The sequence below is a fragment of the Ochotona princeps genome, chromosome 28, assembly GCF_030435755.1.
Source record: "Ochotona princeps isolate mOchPri1 chromosome 28, mOchPri1.hap1, whole genome shotgun sequence".
In the NCBI taxonomy this organism is placed as follows: Eukaryota; Metazoa; Chordata; class Mammalia; order Lagomorpha; family Ochotonidae; genus Ochotona; species Ochotona princeps.
The window spans coordinates 10,868,986-10,883,125 of record NC_080859.1 but is presented as its reverse complement, the minus strand read 5'-3'; the positions used below and the strand labels follow the sequence as shown (position 1 = coordinate 10,883,125).

General features: G+C 39.6%; 1 protein-coding gene across 12 annotated transcripts in view; it reads left to right on the top strand.

Annotated features, from left to right (window-relative positions):
- The window catches only part of MCTP1 (multiple C2 and transmembrane domain containing 1), a 425,601-nt gene that overhangs the window by 202,156 nt on the left and 209,305 nt on the right, over positions 1-14,140 (top strand). For all 12 annotated transcript variants that reach the window (XM_058656258.1, XM_058656260.1, XM_058656255.1 and 9 more), the window contains exons 3-5: positions 1,029-1,171; positions 4,488-4,567; positions 9,386-9,497. In XM_058656258.1, coding sequence (XP_058512241.1) covers positions 1,029-1,171; positions 4,488-4,567; positions 9,386-9,497 — 335 coding nt within the window. The remainder of the gene's footprint in view (positions 1-1,028; positions 1,172-4,487; positions 4,568-9,385; positions 9,498-14,140) is intronic.

Genomic DNA, 14,140 nt, shown 5'->3' with positions numbered 1-14,140 from the left:
CATTCTGGTGGCTCTTACGTGGGGAATGGGGGGAATACAGAAACGGGAAGAACTGGGAAGAAGGGTGGTGGAAAACGGGAAGAAGGGTGGCGAAGGAGCGGGTAGGAAAGCTTAGACGGGGACAGGAGCAGCGGAGAAAAGGTCTCAAACGCAGCTGCTTTTGCCAGTTTTTCCCGGACCTCCAAGAGTGTGACTCGGCGTTTTTAGTGTCGCTGAGGGCAGAGCTGCGACGACAGAAAAAAGAATGAAGGACTATACTATTGTAGCAACATGGGGAAAATCTGTCAGGGGTGGGACTTTGGGGTGAATTCCAGTCTAGATGAAACTGTATCACAAAATTCAAAAGTTCAAAATAAAAATATAACAAAAAAGAGCTAATTCTGGACATTTGGAACAAATTAGATGGAACTGGAGCTCATTATGCCAAGCAACAGATATACCAGACCCAGAAAGACAAATATTACATGACTTTTCTTACTTCTTGAAGCTAATGTATGTTGCAAATAAAAAAATTGTATGTGTCATAACACTTGGTATAATCATAAATATTGCTTCACTGAATCATACTATATAAATGACAATGTACTCTTCTTTGTCCCTTTTATGACCATTGTCACTTATTCTATGATATTAATATCAGTTTTTAAGGATAATTCATGATATTAATAGCAATTTTTAGGATCACATATGCATATACATATCATATATAGATGACATAAGCAGGAATGTCAGATTAATCTGATTTATAGCTTGAATTAAATTTACATGTGCAGCATGCAGTTTTTTGAAAATAGGAGGACAAGGTTACAAAGTTAAAATCTGAAGATGACATAATGATAAAAAAAAGTAATAATTGACTATGCCTTCCACACAGAAAGGAAAGTAGGAAGGAGACATTCGATCCTTGCTTTGCTGCGCGTCTAATTCCAGCTGTCCTCCTTTGATCCGCTTGCGCTGTTTCCTTAAGCAGGTCTCTTAACTCCTCAGGAGGCATGTTTGATAGAGACAAATTCCTGTCTTTTTAACAGGGACAAGTGATCCATACGTGAAGTTTAAAATTGGAGGAAAAGAAGTTTTTAGAAGTAAAATAATACACAAGAACCTCAATCCTGTGTGGGAAGAAAAAGCTTGCCTGCTTGTAGATCACCTTAGGGAGCCACTTTACGTAAAGGTGAGATATTTGTTTTTCCCTAATGGAATCTGTCATGGAAAATACCTGCTGGATAGCTTTTATAAGTATGTCTGTCTGGTGAGATTTTTCCCCGAGGGGTATACTCTGATATTCCTGGCACTGTAGATACTGCGGTGGAGACGGGAAGGAAGGGCGAGCAGCTGGCCTTCCGGACGGTTCTCCTGCCTAGCAGTGGGGAGGCTCCCAAAGCCCAGCCTGTGCTGCTTGGTGCTGGTGCTGATGGAGTGCGTACCGGGAGCGTGGAAACCAAGGACGACCCACTCACAGCCCACGCTATCTCCTTGCAAATGATACAGTGTTCCTGGAATTGTAGTTAAAAATGATGTCATAAGAAGGAGAGGCTGGGGAGGGAAATGGCCGGGAGGACCCGCCCCCTGCCGTCCCCCTCCCTCTCTCCCGCCTTCTCTCTCTCCACTTTCCTCCTCGTCCCTCCCACTCTCATCCCTCCGTCTTTCGCTTTCCCTCTCCCTCTCTTCCTCTCTCTCCTTCTCCTTGTTTCCCTCTTGCTGTCACTCTATCTTTAAAATTAAACAAATTAATTTAAAATGACTTTTTTTTTAACAATGAAGAGAGGAAGAACTTAAAGTTACAAGCTGAATGTCTGTTAAAAGTCTAATTCCCGGTTTTATTTCCATACCTGACTTCCATTCATATCTCTAAGCGTTCACATTTGGTGCTACTCTGACCATCTGTTCAGGCACCCATTCCTTCTGCTACCACAATACTGCGTTTCCTCCCTTGCTCTAAATCACCACCATTGTCATTGGAGCCCCAGATCTCACACAGTCAGTCACAGGGCATTCTGCTTCCCGTCAAATGTTCATTCCATTGTCTGCTGTTGTTTCTTTCCTCCACACCATAGAAACAAATAGCCTAGTTGGTACCGAAATAATGGCAAGAGGACACAGATTTGGCTTCTGGTTAGGTTTTCATTAGGATAGCCAAGTTACATATCCAAATAGTTGAGTTTCATACTCACCTGCAGCTCCTGACTCCAGCGTTTTGCTAATGCAAGGCTCTGGGAGACAGCTCAAGCGGTTAGATTCCTGAAACCATTTGAGAGACCTTAATTGTGTTCCCAGTTTCCACCCTTGGCTGCCCAAGCAGCTGCAATGGCTGGAGTTGAGCCAAACCAAAGCCGGGAGCCCAGAGCCTCTTCCGGGTCTCCCACGGGAGTGCAGGTTTCCAAGGCTGTGGGCCGTCCTCCACTACTTTCCCAGGCCACAAGCAGAGAGCTGGATGGGAAGCGAGGCCACCAGGATTAGAACTGGAGCCCATATGGGATCTCAGCATATGCAAGGCGAGGACCTCAGCCACTAGGTTACCACGCCAGGCCCAGATTTATTTATTTTCACCTGAAAGTCAGATATACAGAGAGGAGGAGAGACAAAGAGAAAAATCTTCCATCCGTTGATTAATTCCCCAAGCAGCCTCAACAGCTGATGCTGCGCTGATCCAAAGCCAGGAGCCACGAGGCTCCTTTGGGTCTCCCTTGCAGGCGCAGAGTACCAAGGCTTTGGGTCATTCTCAAGCACATTCCCAGACCACAAACAAGGAGCTGGATGGGAAGCAAGGCTGGCAGGATTAGAACCGGTGCCCATATGGGATCCCTGGTGTGTGCAAGGTGAGGACCTTAGTCGCTAGGCTGCTGCACCAGGTCCCATGTGCAGGATTCTTAATGAGAGCATGTTTTAATTCAAGAGTGTTTACAGAATAGCTCTTGTGAGACAGTGTGTGTCATGGCCACCACAAAGAGGAGATGCTTGTGGTCAGACATGTTTTTCTTTGACCTTACTCTTAGAAAGAAATAGCCATATGAGGAAAAAAATTACCTTTATGATCAAGTGATGAGATGGGGAATGAAAAAGGAAGAATAGAAGACCAGTGGGTTGTGAAGGAGGATTTTGTGGAGCAGATGGTGAGGCAAGTTACAGTGCTGGAGCGGAGAGAAAAATGGGCTGGGAGAAGAAGCAGGTACTGACAAGGACAGCACCCAAATGTTTCTCATTACTGTCACTTCAGAAAAAAAACGCATAAGAAAAGGAATTTATTTTTCATTGCTTCTACTGTAAATCTACCCGTTTGTTATGGGTGATTGCTTCAGTTCATGTAAGAACCACATGGATTGGGCCAGAACTGCGGCATGTGGGTTAAACCTCTGCCTGCCCTGCTGGCATCTCATGTGGACAACAGTTCAATCCCAGCTGCTCCACTTCTGGTTCATATCCCTGCTAATGATCCTAGGAAAGCAGCAAATGACGGTCCAAGTGCTTAGCCGTGGTACCCATATGAGAAACCTGGAAGAAGATCTGGGCTTCAGATCAGCCCAACTCTGGCTAATGTGTTCACTCGGAGAGTGAACCAGCATATGGAAGATCTGTCTCTATGTTTTTGCCCTTTGTAAATCTCCCTTTCAAGTAAATATAACATGGATTTTTATAAAAAGGAAACACGTAGATCTTCAGTGTTTGTATTTCAAATTGTAAGTGTTTATGACTCTGTTTTTGCCCTTTGTAAATCTCCCTTTCAAGTAAATATAACATGGGTTTTTATAAAAAGGAAACACGTAGATCTTCAGTGTTTGTATTTCAAATTGTAAGTGTTTATGAGAGAGAATTTATCTCTCCCATTCTCTGACTCATTGCCAAATGCCCGAAACAGCCTGGGATTGTCTGAGATGAAGCCAGGTGTGGGAAACTCAGTCAGCATCTCCCATATGTCCTCACTTGAGTCCACATTGTTGTTGACATTGAAAGAGTGATGGACTTGGGAGCTGGTACCAAAGTACCCTGCAAAGGTGCGACTGCGTCTTAACTGGCATGTTGGTGGTGGTGTTTTATTTGAAACACAAAATCACACACACACACACACACACACACACACACACACACACACACACACACACACACACACACACACACACACACACACACACCAGAAAGAGGTCCTCTAGCCAGGGATGGAGCAGGTCAGGGACAGGAGCCTTGAACTCAATCCAGGTCTCCCACGTGGGTGGCAGAGACCCAAGGTCACGAGCATCAGTAGGAGCTGGGATCAGAAGCAGAGTCAATGCCAGAACAGGATGGGAACTTCCCAAGCAGAAACCTCATCTCTGCCAAGCACCCGTTAACCACCGCACTGGACACCCATCCCTTTAGCCTGTAATGGTACAGGTGAACTTTCCAAAGCTGTATGAGATAGTGGTTTGGTTCTTTTGATATTTCTGTGTGTTCAACAATAAAGATTCATCTACTAGAATTCTGGTCATTTGTAACAATGTCTATTTGGGTTTTAGGTATTTGATTATGATTTTGGACTACAAGATGACTTCATGGGCTCAGCCTTTCTGGATCTCACACAGCTGGAATTAAACAGGTAACTTCTGAGCTGTTGCAGTATCGCTGCACCTTGCCATGCAGCTGAGCTGTTGCAATGGGCTGTTCCTGTCACCTGATTTCTCATCACTCTGCTTATGGCTGTGAGTCTTCAAGCCAACCAGCCCATGTCTGCTTTGCCTTCCTCATCTACCTACTGAAATAAGAACTACCTAATCCAACAGTGATTCACCACAAAAATCTGGGGTCATCTGCTCTGGCCCCCAACACTGTACCAAACAACAAATCTAGAGACGAGAGACACGTTACTTGCCCTGCCATTGCACAGATGGTATACTGGGGCATAAAGAAGTTACATCTGTTCATCGTAATTCTTAATTGAAGAATCGGGCTACCATATGTGAAATCAAACCTGTGCTCTTTGCTTGGGAATCAGTCACTCTCTTATCACCTGAACTAGGGAGAAACCTGATTTTATTATCCCTAGTTTACTATCATTTGCTGCTATTCTGAAAGTGTGAGCAGATTGGCTATGAATTCTTATCATGGCTTGACTAGTTGCAAAGTTATATTGTTATCACTGCAGTTTAAATATTCCCTTATCCAAAATGCCTATAACTAAAAATATTGTATATTTGAGATTTTTTAGGTCTTGAAATTTATATATATGTATATTTTGTATAAATAAAATATACATTTATATATAATATATAAAATAGTATATACCATATATTATATAATATATGAATATATAAATATATGTATTTTATATTTTACATATTATATATTATATGTTTACATATATTATATATGTATAAATTTCAAGACCTAAAATTTATATATACACCCTGGAGTAGATATACAAAATTTACTTACGTTTCATAGAAGCTGTATGGTAATATTAATACAGTATTTTATTTTGAATGTTCATTTATTTACTTTCATCTGTTAAAGGCAGAAAGTTCCCCAGATGCCCACAGAACCCAAGGCTGGGCTAGGTTGAAACCCAGATCGTGGAACTCCATCTGGGTCTCCCACATGGTGTCAGGGTCCAAGTTCTTGATCCATCATTTGCTGCTTCCCTGTTATCAGGAAACTAGATAGGAAGTGGAATAATGGTGACTCAAGGTGACACTGTTATACAAATTATAGATGTTTCAGTTGCAGTTTAATCCCTAGAACCACAGAGATTGTACCTGTACAATTTTGTCCATGAAATATGATTTCATGACATGGATTTTTTTTTCATTGTGGCATCATTGTCAGAATTCAAAAAGTTTCAGATTTGAGACCATTTCGGATTAGAGATAATCTACAATGCTAATTTTCCCTTGCACCAATAATGGGCATATATTTTTCTAATGGCATTTGCACATAGGAACTAGGCACAACATGTGCTGCAGAAGGGGGAAAGGCTTTAAAGGAGATCAATAATACTGGGAGAGGGTCACAAAGAAAGCTTGGAGAACTTTGATGGGATGAAGAAGAGGGATTCCTGTCTGTTCTAGATGGTTCTGTGGCACTCCATGGCAGGGCTAGTGGAAACTGAAGGATGAAACATGGTCCCTATTGCTGCTGTCAAGTCTACAGATGCAGATGCTCAGAGAAAGGCTGCTCAGTTTGGACACAGTGGCAGTGGTTGGGTCTCTTCCTGGTCATTTTGTCTCCAGTGGGACTAACAGCAGTCTCTCTTGGAGTTCCTGACTACCTTGATTTTCAACCTGCAGCCCAGTCGTCCAGGCATGACTGAAGGGCAGAGTTTAAGGATCTGGGGCCCCACCTCCCTGCTGCTAGAGGAAATGTCCTTTATAAAAGGCTCTGAATGTTATGCTTCATCGTGGAAATAGCTCACTGTAGAATGGGCTTGCTGTGCTTCTAGAAGTGCCACAGGGACTTTCTCCATAGACCCTGCATGCATATATGCAAATCGCTGAACTTCATCCAGAACATAAATTTATCTTGTTCTCCACTGAAGATAAAAAATCATGGATGAAAAACCATTTTTAAATGGAGAACTGTGATCGTTAAAACTTTAGAAGATTATATGCAAGCTTTAGGTGTGGACTCATTCTACCACCATCAGCATCAATTTAGCTTGTCATTTTCTCTGCCCCCAAGTCCTTGTAAACATCAAATTAATACATTTTAAAAGATTGATTTGTTCATTTATTTTTTTATTTTTTTTTTACTCATTGATTACATTGTATTATGTGACACAGTTTCATAGGTACTGGGATTCTCCCACCCCTCCCCAAACCCTCCCACCATAGTGGATTCCTCCACCTTGTTGCATAACCACAGCTCAAGTTCAGTTGAGATTCCCTCATTGCAAGCATATACCAAACATAGAGTCCAGCATCTTATTGTCCAGTCAAGTTCAACGGCCTCTTAGGTATACCCTCTCTGGTTTGAAGACAGAGCCAGCAGAGTATCATCCCGATCAATTAAAAGCTCCAACATACCATCAGCAAAAATTTACATCATTATGGAATTAATTGACATAGTAATGAGTAACCAATATGTTAAAAATACATGCGAGTTCCTAGCCACCTTCTGTGACCACCTTGTTGACATTTCAATTTTAGTTTATACACAACATATAACATACGTAACATAACATGTTATGCATAACATCATATCATCTTAAATTAAGGCAAACATGGTATTTAACCTTTTGGGATTGGCTCATTTCCCTTAGCATTATGGTTTCCAGTTTGGCCCATTTGGCCACAAATAACTGCATTTTGTTTTTTTAATAGCTGAGTAGTATTCCATGAAGTAGATGAACCATAGCTTTCTTATCCAATCCTCTGCTGATGGGCATTTTTGTTCATTTATTTTTAAAGAATGATTTACAGAGAGAAAGAGAGAAAGGAGAGCGAATCTTCCACCACAACCACAATGGTTAGCACTGGCCAGGCTGAAATCAGGAAACATCTTCATTCAGATCTCCCATATGAGGAGCAGCGAGCCTCGCGCTCGGTCATCTGCTGCTGCATTCCCCAATACATTGACAGGGAGTTGGATCAAAAGTGGAACAGCCACGATACAAGCCAGAGCCTACGTAAGATGCTGGAGTCACAGGTGGCGTCTTTTCTTGCTGCAAAGGTGATGCTGACCCTAAGTTAGTACTTCTTAAAAGCGCCGGTTAGTAGAGCTAATGCAGTGGTGTAGCATCGTAAGCCTCCGCCTGCAGTACTGGCATCCCACATGGGCACTGGTCGAAGTCTTCACTGTTTGCTTCTGATCTGTTTCCCTGCTAATGGTCTGGGAAGCAGTGGAGTATGGTGCAAGTCCTTGTGTTACTGCACCCTTGGGGGAGACACAGGACAAGCTCATCTCTGACTTCTCTTTTTCAGCTCCACTCTGGCCATTGCAGCCATTCATTTGGGCAGTGAACCTGTGGATGGAAGCTCTCTGTCTCTCTCTGTAAATCTGCCTTTCAAATAAAAATAAATCTGTATTTAAAAAAGCTAAATCACATGTTGGCATATACCCTCTCCATGCATAGATCAGAAGTCTCTAGATGTGGGACAAGGGTAAGAGTGCTCATATAAATATTTCAGGATACTAGACAAAACAATCAGTGAGGTGTCTCCTTAAAGAGAATAGTAAATGAGTAACCTGAAGCAATTGCAAAGATTCTTAAGCTATTATCACTCTAAATATGTGGTGGCGCAGTTTTCCCCACTGTTTTTTAATTTACCCATTTTCTCTTAATTATTAGGAGAAAATAAATCAATTGTAACCCTGTAAGTATTGACAGACAGCAGAGATTTTCCAGAAGTTTACAGAAAAATAAGTTTATTTTCTTTTTCATGAACTTTTGCAGCAGTCTCATTTTGTGCGCGTGTATACTCTTAATGCCTAATGTATGTTTAATGAAAAAGAACAAGCTATTATCAAACCATAGGAATTATATATTACTAAATTAGTATTAGATAAATTTATATCAAAACTGTTATAACTTAGGAGTATTATCAGACTCACAGGTTGCTTATGGTTCCATGAAAATTTCCTGATATCAGAAAATATTTTTCATTCCATCATTCCTTGACTTGATAGTGCAGACGATAGTGTCAGTTGAGTCCCGGCTGCTCCCCCTAAAATCCAACTACCTGCTAACCACACCCTTGGAGAAGGCAATGATGACTCAAGTCTTTGGCTCCATACCCCTCACTTAGAAGACATGAACTGTGAGTTCTGGCCTCTTCTTTTCAACCCAGCCCAGCCCTGTCTATTGTGTGACTATTAGAGAATGAACCAGCAGTTGAAAGATCTCTGCTTTTTCCTTTCTCTTCTTACCTTTCAAATAAAGAGCATCGATTTGGGTAGGGAATATGAAATCTATGCACATTTTTTTTCAAAATACCCATTTTCTATGAACATTTTAAAAATCTATTACATATAAATCAGAATGTAGTTCATCTTTTCCTCTTCTCCCATTCATCATTAATAACATACTCCTGCTTTAAACTTCTAAAAAACGCGAAGTAGGGGTTGTAAAATGATGTTCATTCTGTAACTGGACTCAAATTGATAGAGAACACCTGATTCTGCTCTCTGTGAGTTTAAAACTCAGCAGGGATTTCCAACTTTCCAGTAGTGTTGTCGTTTCTTGGCCTTTTCAGGAACTTTCTAAAACACCATAAAGGGTCAAAATTTATCCAATGAATTAAAAAATCCCCAGTTGACCCAAAGACTACTGGATACAATTATACTCTTAATTTGATGGTAGTAGTAAAATTTGTACTAAGAAAGTAAAGGAAGATAAAATGTTCTCTTTAATAAATCGTTGATCAAAACCTATTTTGGCATTTTTATTTAATAACTGCTCACAATCCATTTTACATCCCAGGCCCACTGATGTGACCCTGTCTCTGAAGGACCCTCATTATCCTGATCATGATCTTGGAATCATTTTGCTCTCAGTGGTTCTTACCCCGAAAGAAGGAGAATCCAGAGATGTGGTGAGTAGCTGCACAACCCCAGCCGAGCTCTCTTTTCTCGCTCTCATTTATTCAAAGATTGTGAGCTTCCCCTTGACCCAGAGATAATCTGGAAGAGAAACTGCGTGTGAAATGCTGGCCTGTCCTTTGTTCTGTGAGTATCCTGCACTTCGTGTGTGCCTACCTCTTCTGTCTGTTCAACTCCGATTTTCTTTTTCATGCTCCAGATCAGAACCTCTTGTTGTAAAGAAGGTATTCCTTCTCTGTAGACTTGCATCTCCTAATTTTATGTCTCAATTTCAAAAGTGTTATTTATTCAAGGAAAACATTTATTAGTGATTTAAATATTGGGAATTCCACAACATGGTATCCTGACTCTACTATTCTAAATGATCTGAACTTATAACAGAGTTTCTGCTTTCTGGTATTTGTTGACTGAATGATAAATTAGTACTTCTCATCTTCTTGATGGACTCCCATGTTGGTTTTACCCATATTGTCAACATTAGTTGTCTATACTTCCTTGCACACCATGCTGCTATGAGAAACTGACAGCGACACGGAGGAACCACTTACTCCCATGCTGTGGAAGTGATGCTGCAGAAGATGCATTTTGGTCAGTGTGCTGACCAGCACATCTGCTGCCACACTTCGCCAGAGAGAATTTACTGGGTACAATGTGCATTCGTTCAGCTGGGAACTACTCCCACTGGCTTTGATTATAGTATACATATTACACATATTACAGTGATGGGCATCAGTATTTAAGGCGAGTTCAAGAATCTAATTTAGTAGTGTGAGTATTGCTGTTTAAAAGAATAGATGACTTAAGCAGGTTTGTATCATCTTCCAAAAAGGTGATAATAGCAGCCTTCCCTAGATTGCAACTGGTGAAAATACTGAATTCCAATTTCAGCTTTGGAACTATCTTAAACTCATTGAAAAACTTACTCTTCTAGGAAAATGTTTCTGACTATCCTTTTAAAAAGATGAGATAGTAAGCACATTAATTCATAAATAATATTTTCCAAATAGGGTTAAGGATCCATGCTTTATTTGCATTTTTTCCCAGAAAGTATTGCCAAATAACAATTATGGTGGGAACCTATCATGGTGAAATTATAAACATATATGTGTGCTGATGGAGCAATGGATGCGGAAATTTTTTTTTTTTACAGAGAATGTTTAGAAATGGAAGCCAAGCATTTTAGAGATCATCAATTCAGTAGATATTGTGTCACCTGGCACACACCAAGAAGAATATTCTAGGTGGCTAATCCATACACAGGAATAAAATATAAAATGTTAAATTTGTGTTCTGATCAAATATTCTGGTATTCACTAAGGACCTACCGTAAGTTCATTACTGTGCTACTCATGGTAGAGTAGACCAAAGATTCAGGGTAGAATTTGGAGATCAATTGATAATAAAAAAAAAAGTGTAAAATGGCAAGTGCTTTAAACAACATGGAAGACAGCCATATGTTTCTGAAGAGCAATGATAGGAAACTTGTTCCATCCAGGGGGACAGATTATCTACAAAGAAATGAAATCTAAAGTGTGAATTGGAGCTAATAAAGCAAACATCTGGAAACGAGATAGCCTATCAACACATTTGAAAGTCCTATGGCCAAAGATTCCAGGCTGTATTCTATGAACTGAAAAGTACCAAAGCTTAGAGCAGTTGGAAGCCAAAAATGTATCTGGAATCTCTGTGCATGGTGACTCTAGAGTGGAAGGGATATTACACTCGACAGAGCCCCTTGGTCTTGTTAAGGTTTTGGTCTTTTCCCTATGAACGTTAAGGAGCCATTGAAAAGTCAGCAAAGGGGAAGTAACATAATATGTTATTTATCTTCAAAGTAGCTCAATAATCATTTTGTGGATAACAGAGTAGAGGAGTAAAAATAGATATCTGGAGACCAATTGGGAAACTGTTCCATGGATCCAAGGGAAAAATTATAGTCTTGTCAGGAGGCTTACCTGTAGGAGGTAAAACCAACATAACTTGGTGATAAAATATTCTTGGGTTAGGGTTCTTGTTATTTTACTGAAGAGTAACACCTCGTAAACTAAAATATTGAGGTACCCGAGGTTCTATGTGCCAAACAAACCTTCCAAATTGGGCGGTATTACTGGAGATGGGAAGGAAAGTTCAGGTACTGTCATCATTTGAGTGATCTGATATTGAATAGTTGCTGAATTTTCACACTCAGGGAATTCTTATTAAGTACCTCCACCTACAGCTGAACATTTGAGTGGTCAAGTCAGTGTTTAAAGATCTGATAATTACACTACTGGGTTCTGAATGACACAGAAATATGTGTCAACACAGGCAAATCAGTTCCTAGGACTAAGTGTTTCTTGGATAGTCATGCAAGTTCTACAATTCATGGCTACTCAGAATTGTAGGGTGCATCTTCTTCATAACAAAAACATTATCTGAAGATAAACAATATCTGAAGATATTATGGTTCAAAACAGTTGGTTATTACTGAGTTCTAAAATATGAATAGTGAAGGAGAAATAGGGCTTGCTTGAAACAGTTACCCACCTTAAAAATCTGGTTTCAGTTATCTTCTTTGCTCTTTTTCCATTCTTCTCATCATATCTCTCCAGCAACATTCATGATGATACAAGATTTCACCCTGACATCATTCTGCCATTTTCTTGACTCATAACTTTGGGATACTCCAGCTTTTGGAAAACATTATTTAGTCTCAGGTATTTTTCTTTCAGTGTCTGACTTATGCTCCCCTCTTTCAGAGCTGTTGATTGTCCTGGATTTATCCTGTTGCTTGAACTAAAACAACTAGTCTTTTTTCCTCCCATGTTATGGTTTTGCTTTGCTCTGTGAAAATTCCCAATAAGTACAGACAAACTTTTTTTTTCATTTCTGTATATTTTTAATCTTGGTCTATTGACCATTTTATTTAATCTCTAAAGTAGTTTTTGCATTTACCAGTTCTGACCATGAGGTTTTGATACTCTGAACAAAGATCATTTGTAGGCCTCTGTTAAATAAATAAATATATAAATATATGAATATAAATATAAATAAATAAATATATATATATGTTCAGCACAACCAAGCATTGTGCTAGTTCTCTAATACCTTCATGCTTTTTCTTCTAAGTGCCCATAGTCTGTGGATGTTTCCCTGCTTCATGGAATTCATGATGAGAAAATTTACATCTCTGCAGTAAACAACATGGGCTCCCTCGCTTACAATGCTTGCCCCAGTTCACTTTCTCCTAGTTTAAGCCTTCTTCAATGTCATTATCCTACCTAAGACATGCCTACATTTCACCTTCCCTCCACCTTGCATCCTATCACGACTGAGGTTGAGGCGATGTATGCATGAAACCTTTCTGTTGATGACTTCTCTCAGGCCCCAGTCTGACATTCCATACTTCATTGTTGTTTAGTGAGCTGCAGACCAATCTCTGAGGATTGGAAGGAACACTGGAAAGGACCAGGGGAAGACAGTTGAAGACTTTTTATTCTTGGTTCAGTATTCAAATTTCTGGTTGTCACAATCAATCTTGCCTTGTGATTAAATAATACTTAATTTTCTTTTGCAAACTCTTAAGGATTATCTGCTTAAATAATACTTCAGAAATCTTTCTGAGGACTTCTAATGATGACAATGCATTATTACTCCATCATTATATTTTCTTCACTTTGAACTTGTCAAAGTTTTAGTTCAATACATTTTTTCTGAGCTCTGTTTGAAGTTTCTTGGTTGAAAACAATCTGAGATCCAGTCTACAAATTGAATTTTCATAAACCTAAAAATATGTGTCATACTTCTGCAGTGTATATGACATGCCGAATTTTCACAAATTATCCAGCCATAAATCTTATATATGGAAATTCAAATTGAAAATGTGGAAAACCAAATATCAGTTTCTGAATACTTCTCAATCCATTTCAGAATGTTATATTGGGGGAGAATATAGGGTGGTTTTGAATTTGTTCTCATATGTCCCAGTAAAAAGAGCAGTTCTGTTCTCTTCAATTATCTTAGACATAATTTATTTTAAGCTCTTGGAAATTTCTAGTTCAGAAAAATTACTTGTTTATGCTTATGTGTCGGTGTTTATAAAATGTTACTAAATATTTTATGTGTATTAAAATAGAGAATGGAAGAGATGAGCCTGAAAAGCCTTTCACAAATAAATCTTAATAATCAAATAGGAAATACAGCATTAATGTCTAGAAAGATACAATGTTAAAAGGCAGGCAAAAATAAATAACTGGAAACACAGAGTACTTAACAATAAGATTGCCAAGATTTCCAAGTCACGTATCTGGTGGATTTTTATATGCTGTTAAGTACTGACATTATGCCCCATGATTTCTGCTTGGGTGGATTGCCAGGTTAGAAAGTAGTTAACACTGAGAAAGGGGTTGAAAAACTTGCTCAATTCTCTAACATGGGCAATGTCTAGTTAAAGCTATTGAAAACATGTATTATCAGGACTAGGAGATATATTTTGTAGTTTCCTATCTAAAAATCTTCATCATTGGCTTCATATTGGAGTCCTACCCAAAAAAATCCAGATGTGAATGAATGTGTTTTTCTTTGTCTCCAGCATTGTGTGTACAAGGGACCAAAACCAGCCTCCGTTGGGGGCGTGCTGAGAAACGCATGGCACCGC